The sequence below is a fragment of the Xenia sp. Carnegie-2017 genome, unplaced genomic scaffold, assembly GCF_021976095.1.
Source record: "Xenia sp. Carnegie-2017 unplaced genomic scaffold, XeniaSp_v1 HiC_scaffold_25, whole genome shotgun sequence".
Lineage (NCBI taxonomy): Eukaryota > Metazoa > Cnidaria > Anthozoa > Malacalcyonacea > Xeniidae > Xenia > Xenia sp. Carnegie-2017.
The window spans coordinates 4,349,474-4,369,006 of NW_025813488.1; the positions used below are offsets into that span (position 1 = coordinate 4,349,474).

Below are 19,533 nucleotides of genomic sequence, written 5' to 3' on the forward strand. Positions count from 1 at the left end.
GCTATTGCTTGTAATTGTCAATTGATATTCACTGGAAATGTCCTGTTGATAGCGCACTATTTTCATACTAGCTGAGGCAAAACAGGGAATTTTATTTGCAGAAAATAATCGAGCATGAGATTAGTAGTGGGGGATGTCAAGATCAATTTTTTACTACTTTATGAAATGGCAACCGATATATTTTAAATATTTCGAGTCTCGTCAGTTAACGTATCTTGGTGTTCATATGTTTTTATAAATTGTTTTAAAGTACCTGTTCGCAGGCTGGAAGTGTTTTTCTAGGGAGAAATATGTAATCATGACGAATATTAACTGAATATAACAGAGAGTAAAGATTATAGACTTTGCATAAAAGACTGCAAGTTTATCGTCTTAAATTTTCTCTTTAGCATATTGCATGCTTATTTCACGGATAGAATTAGTCATGTGTTGCTTGTGAACAAAGCAAAAGCTTATCGAAATTGTTTTGCTCTTATACATAATATATTAAAGTGCTTTGGTTGTTGAGCGTTTGCTATTTTGATTAGTATTTCGCTTATGTCAAGGGTATTAGAGTTTCTGGTTTTGCAAGCGTAGAAATGAACAAAACAGACCTGTCAATTCGTCGAGATTCAGGAAATTCAGGCACAGCTAGCTCGCCCACAGAAGACACACTTAGCCCTACCAAGACGACGCTCGACTACTCGAGAAAGCAAGAAACTAAAAAGAATGTTTCTGTCGCTGTTCCCGGCGTGATGAAACCAAAAGCACCGATAAAGAAGAAAAAAGTTGCTCCTACCATCGTAAGTGAATACAAAATATTGTCTACTGCCTACCTGCGAAAATTGTTATCACAAAACAGTAAATCAAGCATTAAATATCATGTTGATTTTATTCAGGATGTAAAAGATGAAATATCGAAATGTCGCGAAAAAGGCTCAACTCGACTCGATCTGAGCAAAGCTGGGGTAAAAAATTCATGTTTGTAGTGATTCTTTAGTGAAAATGGTATATGGTGTGGTTGCAAACAGCTGTATTATATATTTCGAGCATCGATATTTGTTACGATTCTAGAATTCGATAATTTATCATAGCTATGCATCTCAACACCAGATGTGGGCGTATGACTTCTAAATGATATTATAAATTGAGACTATGGATCGTAAAAAATTCATTCTCCCTATTGAAATTATGTGAACGACTCCGCGGTGATTTTTGAATTTATGCAACTACGATGCTGCATGCATTGAGGTTTTCCTCAGGTCACACTACATAATCAATCTGAAGGCACCGCATGTGTGTGTTATGTCTGAATCTTTCGACTTCCCTATTGGCTTACAACTTATAATACTTCCTTAAGCATTTCCATAACAAACACGCATCACATGCTTTTCCCTTTCTGTATTGAAAAGATTATTGTTTATCAATTGAATTGAAGGAAGTTTTTAGAAATAGATTTTTGATACAACGTACAATACAGCTAATATAGGCTGCTGCCCTCCTTCAATGTCAAACAGATTCATGTCAATTGACAATAAAGAAATAATTAATCTACCAGACAATAACTGTCTGTTTATTTAGGCCATTTACAATAATATTTTGTACTAATTTATACAGTATTTATGTTTTATGTATGATTACAATTATTCATCAATATGTGTGATACAAAAATTGTCTTATACTTGCAATTTCAGTGATATCATTTGAAAAATTTTCTTCTGATGAATATAACAAAGATGTTTAGGGGATGCTTTCAAGTTGTGCTCATAAACATTTCCAATTAATTTCTTGCATGGAAAATATTTGTACAACCCATTTATTTTTCCACTTTTCTAAGTTAACTTTTTTGTATGATATATTTTTCAGATTCACCATCTTCCTAAAGACATAAAAGAGGTAGTATAGTATCTCTTCAATAGTTGCTGTACTATATTTAGCTTCTATGATTAGTAAGCTTTTGACAGGGCATTTTGTCTGCTTGATACTTGTATTATTTCATACTCAAAATATGCATAATACATTCAAACCACAAAATTTATGCGAATCATAGTCAACATAGTGACAAAAAACTTAGTACAATGATATTCACAATGATTTAGTTGAAGAAGTTGACCGAGCTTTTTGTATATGGCAACAAACTGGAATCACTTCCCATTGAAATTGGCACGTTGAACCATTTAAATACTTTGGCATTAAATGAAAATAGTCTGACTACCTTACCAGGTTTGAAAATTCAATTTAATTTCAATTTTTCTTTTCTGATAAACCTCCATGATTTGTTTTTTCTAGATAACCTTGTAAATTTGTCTAGTCTAAAAGTGCTAGATCTGCGACACAATAAACTCAAAGAGGTTTGTCATTGTTGCTTTGAAAACATGTTTTTCATTTATATTGATGAAACTTTTAAAGTTGTTTTGTACTTTAAAATTCCTTTAGATTCCTAGTGTAGTTTATGAACTTGTATCATTAACTGTCCTTTATTTGCGTTTCAACCGCATCACCTATGTTGATCCTGCCATCTCTAATTTAAGGGTAGGTTTATTTGTTAAAAATATTTCATATTTTTACTGCATTTTGGGATTTGAAATGTTCAGCTTTTTAATGACAAATCTATTTGATATTTTTAGCTCATTACAAAATTGAGTCTGCGAGAAAATAAAATTCGTGAGATTCCATGTGAAATAGGTATTGTGGGCTTACATTTTTTTGGGTCGATAGAGGATTGAGGTTAATTTAACTTAAGGAAGAAATTATGTTTGCATTGAATTTTTTTCAATGGCAAAGTCAGTGAGTAATAATAAAAAAAAGTTGTTGCAATTGTAGTCTGGTATAGCTTGGTTATCATAAACAAATGAAATTCCAAAATGTGGTCATTTATTACTGAATGACTCATTGAAATAAGTTTCTTTTAAGGTTATCTTATCCATCTTATGACATTAGATGTTTCTCATAACCATCTTGAGCTTATACCTCAAGGTGAGGATTGAATGTTGTCTTCATGAAGTTTTCATGACTCTGTCAAGACTTAGGAAATTAATGGCTTTTGTGTAATTTTTGCTTAGAAATTGGCAATTGTATCAAAATGATATCATTGGATTTACAACATAATGAGTTATTGGCCTTGCCTGATTCCTTGGGAAATCTTATTGCTTTGACACGTTTGGGGCTGAGGTACAAAACCATGTAGTTTGTTGATTTGTTGATGATGATATGATGATAAATGATAACCCTCCCTGCTTTTCCCACAGAAAGTTTATAAAACAACTTGAGAATTGATGTTTTTGTGATGAGATTCAGCGCACTATCAGAATGTGGCCTTTTTTCATGAGTGTGGGTTTAAATTTCCAGATATAATCAACTGTCAACAATTCCACATACTTTGGCAAATTGTACGTTTTTGGAGGAATTTAACATTGAAGGAAATCATGTAACCGAATTACCAGTATGTACATGTACATTATATGCTTATGCTTGTATTTTGTGAACAAGTTCACACAGACTAGTGTAGATGTTCCATAGTTTATGACCTTTGGGAACAATGTTACATAAGTTAAAGATTAATTTGTTCTATCATGCAGGGAAGTCTCTTGGCAAATTTCAAACAACTAAACTCAGTAACATTGTCTCGAAACAAATTTGTTAATTTTCCATCTGGTCCTCCAAAGCAACTGGAAACTGTCACAGTTAGTTCTGTATTGTTGAACATTACCACAAACTGCATTATCTAGTATGTTTTAAAATCATTCTAGTCCTTCAATTTGGATCATAATTCTATACAAAAAATTCCTTTTGGGATTTTATGTCGTGCAAAATATCTGGTGAGTTTTTTATGTTATTGAAGGTATGTAGTGATAAATGGAGAAAAATTGTTAATATTCCCAAAAATAGAAACATATAGAACTTTTTTGATTATGTTTAGAGAGCTTGATAATAATGTTATATTTTATAGTGCAAACTGGATCTAAGTAACAACGTTATTTTATCTCTGCCTGTTGGTGAGTTTGATAAACCAATTTCACTTCACTTCAAGAGAAATTAAAAACAAAATATTAATGTAACAACGGATATCCTTTCATAGATTTTGGTACATGGACAACTCTTGTTGAGTTGAACCTTGGAACAAACCAAATTACTAAAATAAATGGTGATTTCAGTTTACGTAAATTGTTACATTTCAAAGTTTGAACAAATTCATTTGCTAATCAATACGTGCTTATTATTTCTTTAGATGATATTCATTCTTTGGCGAATCTTGAAGTTTTAAATTTGAGCAATAACTTACTTAAGGTAAATTAAAAACTTAAATAAGTATTTTCGAGAACATAAAATTGCAAAAGCTTGAATAATTTGATTAAGAAACTACCTCGTGGTATTGGTGCTTTAAAAAAACTGAAGACACTTGATGTGGAAGAAAATCAATTGGAAAGTCTGCCTACGGAAATAGGTTTGATATATATATATATATTACTTATTTATTATATATATTTTCTGATGAAGGCTCAAAGCAACGAGTCGAAAGCTCAATAAAACTCACTTTAAATCTGGAGAAACTTTTATCTTTTATATATATATTACCGTCTAAACTGCCCGCATTACAAACGTTTGCTGAAAACGTTAAAATATTTGAATTTTAGAATGATTTAATTTTATAATCAAATTTATTGTATGATTATTGTCAACTTCGGGACTGTGCTGGATTAGATGATTGTTTGCATGCCATTTGTTAATTCAATATTTTAAAACGGACTTGTTAAATGCTTAATGCTGACTAAAATTGGCATTTGTTTTTTTCAGAGTATTTAAAAAGTTTAGAGATCTTAAATGCACAATCTAATCGTTTACAGACACTTCCTAGATCAATAGGGTATGTATGTATATGTAAAGCCTTCTTATTGTATGTTTGTGAGTTCTATGTATCGATCTGCCATCAAATAAATTTGAACACAAAATTAGTTAACTACTTTTAGGAAATTTTTTGCATTGTAGTAACAATTTGTTTTTCAGTTACCTGAGCAACCTTACGAAACTTAGTATTGGTGAAAACGTTATATCTTATATTCCTGAAGAAATAGGTAAACTGTCAACAAAATATGGATAAAGTTTTACCTATAGTCACTGCACGATTAAAGTTGGTATGGATATGAAAGTTTTTTCTATACCTTGGTTATGGTATGAATATTTTAAATGAAACGATAGCAGGGCTGTAAAATAATGAAAAATCAAATTTTGGGCTTACAAAAGTCAGCCATCATGCGGTTATGGTTGTCTAGTTTCCATGAAAGGATTTGTCTCCTTTTTTCTCAGCTATTGGTTATTGTCCCTTTTATTCAATGCAGCAGTTTTTGTGGATGGCATATTTCTTTGTAGGAACTCTAGAAAGTTTAGAGCAATTGTATTTGAATGATAATGAAAATCTTCATTATTTACCCTACGAACTGGCGCTTTGTTCCTCTCTTCAAATTATGAGTATCGAGAACTGTCCACTTTCTCAGTATCCCCCGGAAATTGTAGTTGGTGGTCCATCTATGGTCATTCAGGTACTCGTTAACGTATAAGTATTATATTGCACGACTGGATTATGTAGTAAAACAAATTTACATACTGTACATGTCTTGACATAACTTCGGTTTGTTTTTAAGAAAGAAAGTTTTATTTTCAAGTCATTGTATATCTGTGGATAATGTAGTACGTTTTACATATATGCATTTTTGCCAAGTCATTGTATATCTGTGGATAATGTAGTACGTTTTACATGTATGCATTTTTGCTAAGTCATTGTATATCTGTGGATAATGTAGTACGTTTTACATGTATGCATTTTTGCCAAGTCATTGTAAATCTGTGGATAATGTAGTACGTTTTACATGTATGCATTTTTGCCAAGTTATTGTATATCTATGGATAATGTAGTACGTTTTACATGTATGCATTTTTGCTAAGTCATTGTATATCTGTGGATAATGTAGTACGTTTTACATGTATGCATTTTTGCCAAGTCATTGTATATCTGTGGATAATGTAGTACGTTTTACATGTATGCATTTTTGCCAAGTCATTGTATATCTGTGGATAATGTTGTACGTTATCGTCGATTTGCACGTATCCAAAATGCAACAAAAAAAGTCACTGGAAAGTCTGCTTATTTTTTTTGGTATACCATATATTTTAAGTCTCTTTGGCGAAATTAAAGTAGCAACATGTATTTTTTAGTACCTTCGTTTTCAAGGACCTTATCGTGTGATGTCAAATGATCCTAACCAGGTACCCGTGTCTGATCTCTAGTCGTTCGTCATCTGTTTGGTGATGTAAGTGCATGTTGTGTGGAGGAATGAATCTGGAAAATGCTTCCAGTAGATTGTTTTTATAGTGGTTTTACGAGTCTTAAGGGTGATAAAAAAGAGCCACTGGTTGGCTGGAAGAAACAATAGTATGTAAAAGTTAGCGGTCATTTTTCAACATGCAGTAATAATCATGTTGTTGAGGATGATGGCTGCAAAATAAAATCCATTTTTCCATCTACTAATTTAATACCTCCTTAGATTTATGAATATTGTTCTACTGTAGATCATTACACAATGTTCTGTGCTAAGTTTGTCTGCGAATATCATGGGAAAGATATCAGAAAAAAAACGAAGATGATATTTATTCTGTTTTAGTTTCACTCCTTTTATTCACAGACGAGAGTAGTTGTTCAACACAGCTTTCAATAGGTTTAACAAGAGTTAAAAATTGTGGTAATCTTTGAGCTAAGGACGTTGTTGTTTTGTTGTGATCAACTGTAGATACATGTGTATGATGTAGAAATTTTTTAAATTTGTTGTAACCGTAGCGTACATTAAAGGATTGTATATTTTGTGATGGATATGTATGTTTTATTGTATTACAATAAAACTTTACTTGTACATAGCTGTAGCATTTTCAAAACGAAAAAAAGCAATTTAGATCAAAAAATAGAATACTTATTCAAAATGTGTGCCATTCAAGTTTATTTCGAGAAATTACTCTAAATTGTTTGATGGTTTAACGATTAGAAATGACTATGGGTGATTGTTCAAGTCCAAGGGTAGAAATTACAATGAAGTAGGTAGCCTAGGCAATAATAAAGACTAAAATATGCACAGACGAAATGCGCTTTGCGATTCAAATGAACGTTTGTATCATGAGGTCTTTTAGGAGTAAGCCAAGATATAGCTATCCAGTAAATCATTGGTGATGACGACAGAATCATTCGAGTGGCAACCTAAATAATAGAAAATTGTTCGTGAAAATGACTTTGAATTTCATCTCTCTTTATCTAGAAGTTATAAATTGTAGCTTATCAATTATGAAAACACGTGTTTTCTTGATATATATAGTGAAAATTAATCTCAATACCCCATTCCTTCCCATAGAATAATTTACTAATCACTGAATAATTTGTGTTATAGTTACAATAGTTATAGTTTATATATGTGCATATAAACTTCAAAAAAGTCAATAAGTGGACAAGTATGCCAGCCTTAGGCACGTTTTTTTATCAATTTGCTTACCTGAACATGCATTGATGTCACACCAAATACAACAAGAAATAACAAATGCACAGTGTAGACAAAGATATTCAAAATGTTGTTTTTATCTGGCATAAGTAAACCCAGCGTCCAGACATTTTCTCTTCTTTGTTGTATCAAGTATTCGCGTATACCCCAAACTGACATAACGATGATTGGTAAAACAAGTAAGAAGTTAGGTATCTGTTTAATTTCATAGTAATTCAAGAAACCGACGTTCCAATAATGTTTTTGTATGTAACGATAGGGTAAAGGTACACTATCGTCACACCATACGGATTTAAGTTTCTGTAATGGATTTTTACAAAATATATAATAACCATAGCCTTGAAAAATGACGAAAGGTAAGAGGATTATTGCCAAAAACATGAAAGTTTTCATAAGATTTCGCGCTATAGCCTTCAAGCTTGTTATCCTGTCTTTAGATTTTGCATCGCGATATGGTATTGTAATGTTTTTTAGTGCCGTATAACAGATGAAACCGCACGAAATCACGCCATTAGATCGTGTAGCACTGCCTAGTGAAAAGATCAAAGAAGCAATAAATAGTTCATTTCTCTCCACGAAAAACATGCCCCAAAATTGGGTCATGGCAAACACGCTTTCCGAATAAGTGGCAGTAAAGAATACACTTGACGGATTAACACAAAAAAGAACCACAACATTTTTAGCGAGTTTTGGATTCTTAAAAAGAGAGTTTGTCAAACAGAATAATCCCATAGATGCGACAACAAATGAAAGAGTGTTTAAGAACGTGGATGCAAGCAAAAGCAATGACTTATCAGTCAAGTTAAGAATTAGTTTAAAGGGTTGTAACGTGAGGCTGAACGTATATAAAAGTGTAGGAAATAAAGGAAAGAACGCCATGTTTTGCTCGAAACGGTAACCATGTGTGGCAATGTCAAGAAAGTATACAGAATCCCATTTTGAAAATCCGCCCAACATTGAGGAAACGATCAGGTTGACTGTGTTGTTTTGCGCAGAATTCTGATCACTGCTAACGCTGCAAGCCAGGTGCTCTTCCGATGTGTCGTAATCAACTATCATATAATTTGAAAAGCTCTAAAAATAAAAAACAATCTGTGTTTCACCGCTCTGACACAGTGACACTCATCCGTCCCGTCAGGACCTAAGAAACTCGGTTGTGACATCACCTATGTTGTCCAAATATTCTGTGAGATGGTAATACAAAGAATCTTATGCGACATTAACGACCGTGAAAGCCTAATCCTTGACATTACTTAAAAACTTACCTGCATCAAAATACCAAACGCTCTGGAAAGCAAAGCAATTCTTAACACTTTTCTTACACCTGTTACGACCGCCATGTTTTATTTGAAATTTACACTACTTAGTGTAACACTTTTTTTTAAAGTTTCAACGTTCACGGTTCACACTAGGTGTACACGTTGCTTTTTTTCTTCTTTCTTCGTGGTTTAGTCTCATGTTATTTCTGTCGAGTTAAATACAACTAAATTACATCTTCAACAACAGCTGTAATTCATACAATAATGCATCAAAGAATTAAACTTTGGTGCCCAGACAAGAAGTCAGCATTCAAAATACGGAAACACATATTGTGCTCCCTAGGCCTCTAAAAGACAAATACTACACGCGGCCACGGTAAAGAAATATAATGGTGGATTTGCAATACACGATTCAAGTTTCCAATATATCTGATGTGATCTCTATCAATCCTCGTTGTTAAACGAAGAACTTGACCACAAATTTTTTATTTGGAAGAAAAAATTTGTCCGGATAACATATAGTGTATGTCTCTGGAGATTCTTGTGGCTGGATTTTGGATAAATTTTGTCTAAATTATCGCGAAATCATGGAGAATCCACCAAACCAAACTGTTTACATTAATAATTTGAACGAAAAAGTAAAGAAAGACGGTAAAAAATGTTTGCATTCCATACGAGGATAAAAATTGTGATAGGCCAATGGTATATTTAATTAATTGTTCTCTTATTTTAGAGCTAAAAAAATCGTTGTATGCAATATTCTCTCAGTTTGGTAATATCTTGGACATTGTTGCATTGAAGACTTTAAAAATGCGAGGCCAAGCTTTTGTGGTCTTTGCAGACATTGCTAGTGCAACAAATGCTCTTAGATCGATGCAAGGCTTTCCTTTTTTTGATAAACCTATGGTAAGGAATTACCTTTATTTTTACGACTTTTAATTTACTTTCAAACTTCCAAGAGATTATTTAGTCATTTAAGTGTACAATTTTTGCTTCTAGCGAATACAATATGCAAAGACAAAGTCTGATGCCATTGCTAAACTTCAAGGAACATATGTCCCGAGAGAAAAGAAGCCCAGAGAAAAGAAACCTGATGAACCCAGTAAGTTAGCCTTTTTTTAACTTTGTTTTTGACTCAAAAATTTGTTGAAGAAATTTTTGTTGTATATTGCCTTTGGGTGAAAAATATACAGCATGTTCAGTAAAACAAAAAAGTTTTAAACCACAACAATTGTTGTTCCATGTTCCTCTGTCCTTTTCCCTCCACACACTTTTTCCACAATGGTTCCATTTATTTATTTTAACTTTATAGAAAAGGCATCAACAAAGAAAGCAACCTCTAAACAACAGCAAAGCAGAACACAAGCACAAATGTCAGCTCAACCCAGTGAGTTTGATTTAAAACAAACTTAACAAGAATTTAAGAATAGGCCGAGGCAAAACACAGGGATAGTTCTTTCATTTACTTCTTTTTATAGACATGATGTCCCATATGATGCCAATGCAACAACCTGATGCTCCTGCCTTACCCAACAAGATCCTCTTCTTGACACAATTACCTCCAGAGACCACTCAGATGATGCTGGCCATGCTGTTTAACCAGTACTGTATATTACATTGTTGATTTTATTTGTTTTCAAATATTTTATGTTTCTGTATTCTGATGTTTCTGAGTTTCTAAAATATATTTGAAGTGAATGGCTTTTCACAACATCTTGAATACTAATTGTACAACAATTTAATTGGAATTGATTTGAAAATGCTGTAAAATCGCAAAGGAAAAAGCATGTAAGCATACCTAACCTTAGCTAGTTTGTTTATATATAAAATTTTTTCATAGATTTCCTGGTTTCCGAGAAGTGCGACTTGTTCCAGGTAAATCGGACATTGCCTTTGTGGAATTTGAGAATGAAGTTCAAGCAGGAACAGCTAAGGATGCTCTACAAGGATTTAAAATAACACCTACAAATGCTATGAAAATAACTTTTGCAAAGAAATGAAAAATGGCAAGCATTGACAGGTTTTACATGCATTTGTTCCTTTTATTTGTCATTTATACAATATGGTGAAGGAAATAGCTATTATTAAGATTGCTGTAATATTATAAGGAGGAATTCGCTACAGAGTTTTGAAAGGCTTTTTGGGGAAGTGCAAACAAAAACTATGCCTATGCTTTAAAGGAAATGCCTACAATTTTCCCAGTTGCTGAGTTGATATTTTGTCAATTTTATCTTTAAACCATTTTAATGAACCATTTTAAGAAAAAAATTTGCTACATGCAACACTATGAATGTGGTAATGTTAGAAAAGCTCATTCATTATGTTTTGTACTGTGAATTTTTATTTAATTCCACAGGAATCATACCAAATTAATTGCAATATTGTGCTTCTTATTGTGTACATTAAAAGCTATGGAAAACTGAAAGGTAGAAAAAAATCAGACAGATGTCACATACAGACATAACACATAGTTAACCATAATAACATGACAATTTGGATTTAAAATACATGTTGACGTCACCATGTTGACGTCAGCGTACTGACGTAAAAAAATTTGTTGCAATTGCGCATGTAAAAAAAAAACAAACAAAACAAAAGTATTTTCTGCAACAGTTTTTGTTATACCACCCTTGACTGCTGTACATATTTATTTTTTATAACCAAACAATCTTTTCCATAGTAATATTTCTAGTTTTATGCTAAAGGGGGAGCCCCTGGCATTTAATTCCTCTGTATTGTCATGCAAACTAGGTTTAGAGGTTTAGAACTTTAGGACAAGTTGGAAATTTTATTGCCAGTTATATGATCAAATTTATATTTAAATGGCCTGATGATATATTTTGTGACATAAAATATTTGCAGGAAACATTAAACGATGTCCGCATATGTAAACGACTTATTGTTAAGTCAGTGTATAAACAACTTGTTTTATCATATTACTTCGCATTTGTTAATTAATTAACACGATAAAAGCAAACGTGAGATATATGGAATTGGATGACCATTGTATCGTTGTAACGCTGTTGTTTGTGGAGGTCATTGTTTGTGTTGGTGTAACGCTGTTTTTCGTACAAGTCGAATTTTCATTCACATTAACTGGTATTGGTCCGTCCATTCTTGAGCAAGGACATTTCGGGTCCACATAACGCAAATTTTGACCAAAAAGTTTGTTACACAATCCAGTGCCATTACCGTACCACTAAGGTATTAGAAAATAAATTATGATTTTATACACTCGTGTCATCGTGTCGTTATAGTTGATGTTGATCGTCCAGGTTAGTGTAGTCCTGAAGACTGTAGGGACGGTTACCTGTAAGAATGTTGAAACGTCAGCGAACAGCGATAACCTTCCTAAGAGTGCACTAACCTGGACGATCGAACTTTGTGCCTTGTGGTAGAATGTAATGTTTAATTATTATTATTCTCGATCATTACTGAGCATGCATCAAACTAACGTGCGTAAATCTGAGATCATAGCTTTGATTGAATGTAAAATATACCTGCTCAAAGGTACGACATGTTGAATTCTTAGGACAGGAATATGTTGAGTTAGCGAATTCAAAGTCATCCAGCCATTCCTCTACACAGGTCTGCTCATTTTTGCAGGCTTCAAACCAAGCATCACAATAATCTCCACAAATTGGCACATTTCTTATTCTGAGATCACTAACTTTTGATTGCCATCGGATCAATCGAGGTTCGCAGTTGAGGGTACAAGACGCTCTTACGAGATATTCATCGCATTGCTATGTTTAAACATAGAGATCTTTTTGAAAAAACAAACTTTGATAGTTTTGATGGAATATTAAAAAATATTTTTAAATCCTGTTAATCATGAAGTGAAACTAACAGAAAAAACATTTCAATGTTGCTATTGGTCAGAAAATGTGTTTGACTTCGATTATTCTTATCACATGCATGATCACACAAAAAATTTCAATGAAGTGTCCTTTTTGTTCCATATACTGTGTCTTCACACACATTAGAAACTATTTATGTAAACTGACAATTTTACTAGTCTTTTGTTCTGGAACTTTACATGCCAAAATGTGTGAAACTTCATGTTACTCTTGGAGTCAAGTTGAGAAATTAAACATAATTCTTAATACTTGAAGTTCAGCCAAGCATGAAATTTCAATATATTTGGTCTGTATTATACCTAACCTTGGAAATATCCTTGCAGTGGCCCCAATGAAACCCTAAAAGCAGGCGAAGTCGTGTTCTGTTGAACTCGTTCGCAAATTCTGGAGTACAACAAGTGTTTTCACTGTAGGCTTGGCATGCTGCGTATTCTACGGTCGCCTTTGACGAGATTCTTTTATGAAACGGACCTGGAAGGCAGATGTCCATTTTTATCTCTGTAATAGTGGCAAGCAGGATAACAAACTGCAATATCTTCATGATGTTGATTTTAAAATTTGAGCAGTTTCTTCAATAGAAATTGGCATTAATTAAAAATCAAGACTCTTGACTTGTGTTCATATTTACGTCGTAATCTGATTAGCATTCGATTATTCATTTCATTGAACGTCATCAAGTAATTGTTAAAATAATTTCCTTAGTAACCTTCGCCATAATTTCTGTGGAAGTCTTCTTTTGTTAGATGTCAAACATATTTGTTTCTATCTGCTTTTTTCTAAAGCATGTTGCCATATTTTTTCAGAAAAGTATCATGCTTCGCCATGTTTGGAACTCATATAACTTTCTTGTTATGGTAGACATATTTCTGTCTGTGTTCTAAATAGTTGCTTTACATCAAAGGCAATTAGGATGTATTCCTTCCAGATTATATATAAAAGAATTGTGTCCACATCTTCATACTTAATGGGCAATAAATGAAATTAATTCATTGTATTTTGTAATCGTACCTAACAAGGGATTCATACTTCATCTGTAGAGAACTCTTAATAAAGATAATATTTCATTAGAGCTTTATTTTTTTATTGTTCAATCATCCATTTAAACCCAAGTGCTGAGTACAACTATAATCCTATCGCTTAGTTATATAATCAGAGTAATTCACTCATTTTGTATGTCATTATAAATACGTATGGGCAGCAAAGAACTAGGTTAAGTGAATTTTTGTGTTATTTTGTGCATTAATAAATAACCACCGCATATTCATTACTTGATTACAAGATTACAATGACAAGAAGAATAAGATAAAGTCCTTGAAAAGACCATTTCCATGTTAACTGCGATATGGTGTTACCGGCGGAGCATGTCGAGTTTTCATTCACATTAGCCGGTATTGGTCCATCCATTCTTGAGCAAGGACACTTTGGGTCCACATAACGAAATGATGTACCCCACATTTTGTTGCACAATCCTTCTCCACTGCCATACCACTAATTCATTTCAATAATACATTTAATTAATTAGTACGAAAGAAAATAAGTCACTATACTTGTATAAGACACTCTTTGTAAAGACTCAAGTATATTTGTCAACGAAATGTAAATGCAAGAGCACTTCTTCATACTGAGGTCTTCAGTTGCAGAAAATACTCAAATTGTATTGCGACTTACCTGTGCAAATGTACGGCATACTGAATTTTTCGGACAAGAGTACATTGAACTTGAATAATTGAAACCAGTCACCCAATTTTCAACACAAGTTTCATCGTCCTTACAAGCTTCATACCAAGCATTACAAAAATCACCACATATTGGGACATTTTTTATTGTTCCATTGGCTACATGCCATCTGTATAATCGTGGTTCACATTGATAGAAACATTCTTCATCGAGGAGGAATCTCTCACATTTCTATGAATCAATAAACTCGTTAGCAGCTTACATTTTCTTATAAGAAGATTTTAACCAATCACCCCCCTTTTTGCTGCCTCGAGCTTTTATATCACAATAAACTAGCGATTACAGGCAAAATATCAACCCTCCCCCCCGACATAAACATCATTAATGATTCATATGATTCTCAACACATGCTTTTGTGTTGTAAATACGAAATTTTATCCCAAAATTACGGTATTTTTTATTTAGAATACGTCAATCTCGGGATACTTGGAAATTTTTCATTTTTGAGAAAAATTGTTAAATGTTCCAATAGAAAAAATGCAATTTTCCATAGATTGTTGTAGCAAATGCTGTGTTAAATTACCAAACACGATAAGACATGAATCGCCATAAGTTTGTGGTATAAAAGATGAAAAGCTGTGGATTACTTACCTGTGAAATATTTTTACAGTGACCCCAATGAAAGCCATACAAATCGCGTAGTCGAGTTTTGTTCAACTGGGTTGTGAAATTTGCTGTACAACAAGTGTCTGAACTCCATGCTTTGCATTCCAAGTAGTCTGTATTTGCTGGCGACGATCTCATTTTATGAAATGATGTTGGCAAGCACTTTTCTCCCATCGTATTTTCTATACAAACATATATTAAGAGTAAAAGTAATGAAGACATAAATTTTTTCTTTGTCGTTTTCATGATGTTAACGTAATGTAAGCGATGGAATGAAACCAATAAAACAGAACTTCTTAAATTTTGTAACTTAAGATGCTGATCAACCGAACACATTAAATATGCGTAAAATTGGCTGATGAAATAATTTATTATAGGATTTATGTCATGATAATAGTCATGCTTTTTAGAACATGGTGGAATTACAAACTTCACATTTTCTACTTAATATGGTCAAATACGTATAAACAATAAATGATTCTAGACTGTAGATTCATGAAACGAGAATCGAATTCAGTTTTCTCCGTGTTAAATTTTTCTGTTGGTCTTATATTTTAAAAATATATATACCGTTTCAAACTTTCAATATAGTAACAATCGATGGGGGAATGTAACGAATAAATGTCATTCTGACGTTGTATAGTTTGTTTTGTCCGTTGAAATCTACTCAAGCTGAGGATGTCATGATTAAATAAAAATTACGTGTTGGTGTGATGCTGTTGATGGAGCATGTCGAGTTTTCATTCACATTAGCTGGTATTGGTCCATCCATTCTTGAGCAAGGACACTTTGGATCCACATAACGAAATGATGTACCCCACATTTTGTTGCACAACCTTCTCCACTGCCGTACCACTAATTCATTTCAATAATACATTTAATTAATTAGTACGAAAGAAAATAAGTCACTATACTTGTATAAGACACTCTTTGTAAAGACTCAAGTATATTTGTCAACTAAATGTAATGAAAGAGCACTTCATACTGAGGTCTTCAGTTGTAGAAAATATTCAAATTGTATTGCGACTTACCTGTGCAAATGTACGGCATACTGAATTTTTCGGACAAGAGTACATTGAACTTGAATAATTGAAACCAGTCACCCAATTTTCAACACAAGTTTCATCGTCCTTACAAGCTTCATACCAAGCATTACAAAAATCACCACATATTGGGACATTTTTTATTGCTCCATTGGCTACATGCCATCTGTATAATCGTGGTTCACATTGATAGAAACATTCTTCATCGAGGAGGAATCTCTCACATTTCTGTAAATCAGTAAATTCGTAGTTACAGCAGATCAATAATGAAATTAGATGGAAATAAAATGCTTGAATTTTATCCAATCATTGCAAGTGGTTGGGATTTTTTTTTAAAGACTTAATTACGGAATTTTTTGATTATTGAAAGGGAAGTTTGATGTTTGTTTTAAAGAAGGAAATCGACCAATGAACACTTTTCACTGATAAAATTCAATATCAAACGAGGACTGGCACCTTACTTAAGACCTGTTGGGGTATAACTGCGCAAATCATGAGAGCTTGAAAACAAAAGTTTGAATATTTTTATTGGAGAATGCTTGGGATTTTTGCCGAATTTAAGCCGGTAACGCTGCATTAGCATTTATAAAGTATTCTTTTACAAAACACTTATTTTGCACATATGTGATATAAAAATGTTATAACTAACAATAAATACTTAGTCTTCCGTTACCCATAGGCTATAACATCGCCCATATGTACACCATTATAACACAATACTTATATAACCTTAGAGCAGTTGAAGGTTTTGCGATTTTGGGTTGCAAGAAATCAGCAGAAAACGTTAGCTGAGGATATTAAGAAACTTACCTGTGAAATATTTTTGCAGTGACCCCAATGAAAGCCATACAAATCGCGTAGTCGAGTTTTGTTCAACTGGGTTGTGAAATTTGCTGTACAACAAGTGTCTGAACTCCATGCTTTGCATTCCAAATATTCTGTAGTTGCTGGCGACGATCTCCTTTTATGAAATGATGTTGGCAAGCACTTTTCTCCCATCGTATTTTCTATACAAATTCTGGAGTGCAACAAGTATCTTCACTGTAAGCTTGACATATATGCTGCGTATTCTACGGTCGCTTTTGACGAGATTCTTTTATGAAATGGACCTGGAAGGCAGACGTCCATTTTTATCTCTGTAATAGTGGCAAGCAGGATAACAAACTGCAATATCTTCATGATGTTGATTTGAGCAGTTTCTTCAATAGAAATTGGCATTAATTAAAATCAAGGCTCTTGACTTGTGTTCCTTTTTACGTCGTAACCTGATTAGCATTCGATTATTCATTTCATTGAACGTCATCAAGTAATTGTTAAAATAATTTCCTTAGTAACCTTCGCCATAATTTCTGTGGAAGTCTTCTTTTGTTAGATGTCAAATATATTTGTTTCTATCTGCTTTTTTCTAAAGCATGTTGTCATATTTTTTCAGAAAAGTATCATGCTTCGCCATGTTTGGAACTTATATAACTTTCTTGTTATGGTTGACATATTTCTGTCTGTGTTCTAAATAGTTGCTTTACATCAAAGGCAATTAGGATGTATTCCTTCATCTGCAAAGAACTCTTGATAAAGATAATATTTCATTAGAGTTTTATTTTTTTATTGTTCCAATCATCCATTCAAACATTTTAAGTGCTGAGTACAACTATAATCCAATCGCTTAGTTATATAATCAGAGTAACTCACTCATTTTGTATGTCATTATAAATACGTATGGGCAGCAAAGAACTAGGTTAACTGAATTTTTGTGTTATTTTGTGCATTAATAAATAACCATCGCATATTCATTACTTGATTACAAGATTACAATGACAAAAAGAATAAGATAAAGTCCTTGAAAAGACCATTTCCATGTTAACTGCGATATGGTGTTACCGGCGGAGCATGTCGAGTTTTCATTCACATTAGCCGGTATTGGTCCATCCATTCTTGAGCAAGGACACTTTGGGTCCACATAACGAAATGATGTACCCCACATTTTGTTGCATAATCCTTCTCCACTGCCGTACCACTAATTCATTTCAATAATACATTTAATTAATTAGTACGAAAGAAAATAAGTCACTATACTTGCATAAGACACTCTTTGTAAAGACTCAAGTATATTTGTCAACGAAATGTAAATGAAAGAGCACTTCTTCATACTGAGGTCTTCAGTTGCAGAAAATAGTCAAATTGTATTGCGACTTACCTGTGCAAATGTACGGCATACTGAATTGTTCGGACAAGAGTACATTGAATTTGAATAATTGAAACCAGTCACCCAATTTTCAACACAAGTTTCATCGTCCTTACAAGCTTCATACCAAGCATTACAAAAATCACCACATATTGGGACATTTTTTATTGTTCCATTGGCTACATGCCATCTGTATAATCGTGGTTCACATTGATAGAAACATTCTTCATCGAGGAGGAATCTCTCACATTTCTGTGAATCAATAAATTCGTAGTTACAGCAGATCGATAATGAAATTAGATGGAAATAAAATGCTTGAATTTTATCCAATCATTGCAAGTGGTTGGGATTTTTTTTGAAAAACTTAATTACGGGACTGAAAGGGAAGTTTGATGTTTGTTTTAAAGAAGGAAATCGACCAACGAACACTTTTCACTGATAAAATTCAATATCAAACAAGGGCTGGCACCTTACTTAAAACCTGTTGGGGGTATAACTGTGCAAATCATGTGAGCTTGAAAACAAAAGTTTGAATATTTTTATTGGAGAATGCTTGGGCTTTTGCCAAATTTAAGCCGGTAACGCTGCATTAGCATTTATAAAGTATTCTTTTACAAAACACTTATTTTGCACAAATGTGATATAAAAATGTTATAACTAACAATAAATACTTAGTCTTCCTTTACCCATAGGCTATAACATCGCCCATATGTACACCATTATAATACAATAGTTATATCACCTTAAAGTAGTTGAAGGTTTTGCGATTTTGGGTTGTAAGAAATCAGCAGGTAAACGTTAGCTGAGGATATTAAGAAACTTACTTGTGAAATATTTTTGCAGTGACCCCAATGAAAGCCATACAAATCGCGCAGTCGAGTTTTGTTCAACTGGGTTGTGAAATTTGCTGTACAACAAGTGTCTGAACTCCATGCTTTGCATTCCAAATATTCTGTATTTGCTGGCGACGATCTCATTTTATGAAATGATGTTGGCAAGCACTTTTCGCCGTTTGCATTTGTTAGACCAGCAAAAAGAAAAAACAGAATTATCGCAGACATTATTAAACTTTCTCTCTGTGTCATTTGCGTGATGTAAACGTTACGTAAGCGATGAAATGAAACTCCTCAAAGCAAAGAGAAACACTTTTGTCACTCACACCCACTCAATGTTTCAAAAGTCAAAATCATCTAATGCATAATTTAAATTCCGAGTGAAAGAAAAGGATTGCGTACATTTCTATAGTATATTGTCAACCGACAACCTTGTCTAAAGAATTTAGTGGTCCTAATTAATAAAATTTTAACTTCAAAATAATGCTTAGTTATAGGG

The 19,533-nt window shown here is 33.1% G+C and overlaps 6 protein-coding genes across 7 annotated transcripts; 2 read left to right on the forward strand and 4 right to left on the reverse strand.

The window, feature by feature from the left end:
- Positions 1-214: 214 nt before the first annotated feature.
- LOC124452555 (leucine-rich repeat protein soc-2 homolog) lies at positions 215-6,948 on the forward strand. Its single transcript, XM_047003110.1, has 20 exons — positions 215-782; positions 879-947; positions 1,846-1,875; positions 2,079-2,202; positions 2,269-2,330; positions 2,416-2,511; positions 2,607-2,664; positions 2,893-2,955; positions 3,042-3,150; positions 3,328-3,421; positions 3,558-3,662; positions 3,729-3,797; positions 3,929-3,974; positions 4,058-4,123; positions 4,208-4,266; positions 4,336-4,423; positions 4,774-4,843; positions 4,984-5,051; positions 5,347-5,516; positions 6,190-6,948. The coding sequence occupies exons 1-20, from the start codon at positions 579-581 to the stop codon at positions 6,259-6,261; spliced, it is 1,722 nt and encodes a 573-aa protein (XP_046859066.1). The 5' UTR covers positions 215-578; the 3' UTR covers positions 6,262-6,948.
- On the reverse strand, positions 6,920-9,212 carry LOC124452556 (GPI mannosyltransferase 2-like). Its single transcript, XM_047003111.1, has 3 exons — positions 8,780-9,212; positions 7,509-8,588; positions 6,920-7,219 (listed from the first exon to the last, which is right to left on the reverse strand). Exons 1-3 carry the CDS (start codon positions 8,852-8,854, stop codon positions 7,031-7,033), a joined length of 1,344 nt encoding a protein of 447 aa, XP_046859067.1. The 5' UTR covers positions 8,855-9,212; the 3' UTR covers positions 6,920-7,030.
- On the forward strand, positions 9,127-10,894 carry LOC124452560 (U1 small nuclear ribonucleoprotein A-like). 2 transcript variants are annotated; one of them, XM_047003117.1, is made up of 6 exons: positions 9,127-9,424; positions 9,507-9,679; positions 9,773-9,875; positions 10,086-10,160; positions 10,252-10,380; positions 10,614-10,894. In XM_047003117.1, exons 1-6 carry the CDS (start codon positions 9,361-9,363, stop codon positions 10,730-10,732), a joined length of 663 nt encoding a protein of 220 aa, XP_046859073.1. In that variant the 5' UTR covers positions 9,127-9,360; the 3' UTR covers positions 10,733-10,894. The 2 variants fall into 2 exon arrangements, with proteins under 2 accessions (XP_046859073.1, XP_046859072.1); XM_047003116.1 differs by having other exon boundaries at positions 10,252-10,375.
- A 477-nt stretch (positions 10,895-11,371) lies between these two features.
- LOC124452558 (riboflavin-binding protein-like) lies at positions 11,372-13,273 on the reverse strand. The gene is made up of 3 exons (XM_047003113.1): positions 12,938-13,273; positions 12,274-12,519; positions 11,372-11,972 (listed from the first exon to the last, which is right to left on the reverse strand). The coding sequence occupies exons 1-3, from the start codon at positions 13,172-13,174 to the stop codon at positions 11,724-11,726; spliced, it is 732 nt and encodes a 243-aa protein (XP_046859069.1). The 5' UTR covers positions 13,175-13,273; the 3' UTR covers positions 11,372-11,723.
- A 424-nt stretch (positions 13,274-13,697) lies between these two features.
- On the reverse strand, positions 13,698-16,984 carry LOC124452557 (riboflavin-binding protein-like). The gene is made up of 6 exons (XM_047003112.1): positions 16,830-16,984; positions 16,008-16,247; positions 15,679-15,831; positions 14,962-15,158; positions 14,302-14,541; positions 13,698-14,121 (listed from the first exon to the last, which is right to left on the reverse strand). Exons 2-6 carry the CDS (start codon positions 16,024-16,026, stop codon positions 13,906-13,908), a joined length of 825 nt encoding a protein of 274 aa, XP_046859068.1. The 5' UTR covers positions 16,027-16,247; positions 16,830-16,984; the 3' UTR covers positions 13,698-13,905.
- A 621-nt stretch (positions 16,985-17,605) lies between these two features.
- On the reverse strand, positions 17,606-19,363 carry LOC124452559 (riboflavin-binding protein-like). Its single transcript, XM_047003114.1, has 3 exons — positions 19,026-19,363; positions 18,214-18,453; positions 17,606-18,033 (listed from the first exon to the last, which is right to left on the reverse strand). The coding sequence occupies exons 1-3, from the start codon at positions 19,284-19,286 to the stop codon at positions 17,818-17,820; spliced, it is 717 nt and encodes a 238-aa protein (XP_046859070.1). The 5' UTR covers positions 19,287-19,363; the 3' UTR covers positions 17,606-17,817.
- Between the last annotated feature and the right edge of the window lie 170 nt (positions 19,364-19,533).

Bases quoted from the DNA above. Each gene is read 5' to 3' on its own strand.
- LOC124452555 (XM_047003110.1), top strand. From the start codon at position 579: ATGAACAAAACAGACCTGTCAATTCGTCGAGATTCAGGAAATTCAGGC. The intron at 2,512-2,606 runs GTAGGTTTATTT...TGATATTTTTAG, and splicing joins CTGCCATCTCTAATTTAAGG to CTCATTACAAAATTGAGTCT. The intron at 4,844-4,983 runs GTATGTATGTAT...TTTGTTTTTCAG, and splicing joins ACACTTCCTAGATCAATAGG to TTACCTGAGCAACCTTACGA.
- LOC124452556 (XM_047003111.1), bottom strand. From the start codon at position 8,854: ATGGCGGTCGTAACAGGTGTAAGAAAAGTGTTAAGAATTGCTTTGCTT. The intron at 8,589-8,779 runs GTAAGTTTTTAA...TTTTATTTTTAG, and splicing joins CGTTTGGTATTTTGATGCAG to AGCTTTTCAAATTATATGAT. The intron at 7,220-7,508 runs GTAAGCAAATTG...TCTATTATTTAG, and splicing joins TGACATCAATGCATGTTCAG to GTTGCCACTCGAATGATTCT.
- LOC124452560 (XM_047003116.1), top strand. From the start codon at position 9,361: ATGGAGAATCCACCAAACCAAACTGTTTACATTAATAATTTGAACGAA. The intron at 9,876-10,085 runs GTAAGTTAGCCT...TTAACTTTATAG, and splicing joins AAAGAAACCTGATGAACCCA to AAAAGGCATCAACAAAGAAA. The intron at 10,376-10,613 runs GTACTGTATATT...ATTTTTTCATAG, and splicing joins CTGGCCATGCTGTTTAACCA to ATTTCCTGGTTTCCGAGAAG.
- LOC124452558 (XM_047003113.1), bottom strand. From the start codon at position 13,174: ATGAAGATATTGCAGTTTGTTATCCTGCTTGCCACTATTACAGAGATA. The intron at 12,520-12,937 runs GTTAGGTATAAT...GTTTAAACATAG, and splicing joins ACTGCAAGGATATTTCCAAG to CAATGCGATGAATATCTCGT. The intron at 11,973-12,273 runs GTATATTTTACA...CTAATACCTTAG, and splicing joins CATGTCGTACCTTTGAGCAG to TGGTACGGTAATGGCACTGG.
- LOC124452557 (XM_047003112.1), bottom strand. The intron at 15,159-15,678 runs GTAATTTTTATT...ATGTTTGTATAG, and splicing joins CAACAGCATCACACCAACAC to AAAATACGATGGGAGAAAAG. The intron at 14,122-14,301 runs GTAAGTCGCAAT...GAAATGAATTAG, and splicing joins TATGCCGTACATTTGCACAG to TGGTATGGCAGTGGAGAAGG.
- LOC124452559 (XM_047003114.1), bottom strand. From the start codon at position 19,286: ATGACACAGAGAGAAAGTTTAATAATGTCTGCGATAATTCTGTTTTTT. The intron at 18,454-19,025 runs GTAAGTTTCTTA...ATTGATTCACAG, and splicing joins ACTGCAAAAATATTTCACAA to AAATGTGAGAGATTCCTCCT. The intron at 18,034-18,213 runs GTAAGTCGCAAT...GAAATGAATTAG, and splicing joins TATGCCGTACATTTGCACAG to TGGTACGGCAGTGGAGAAGG.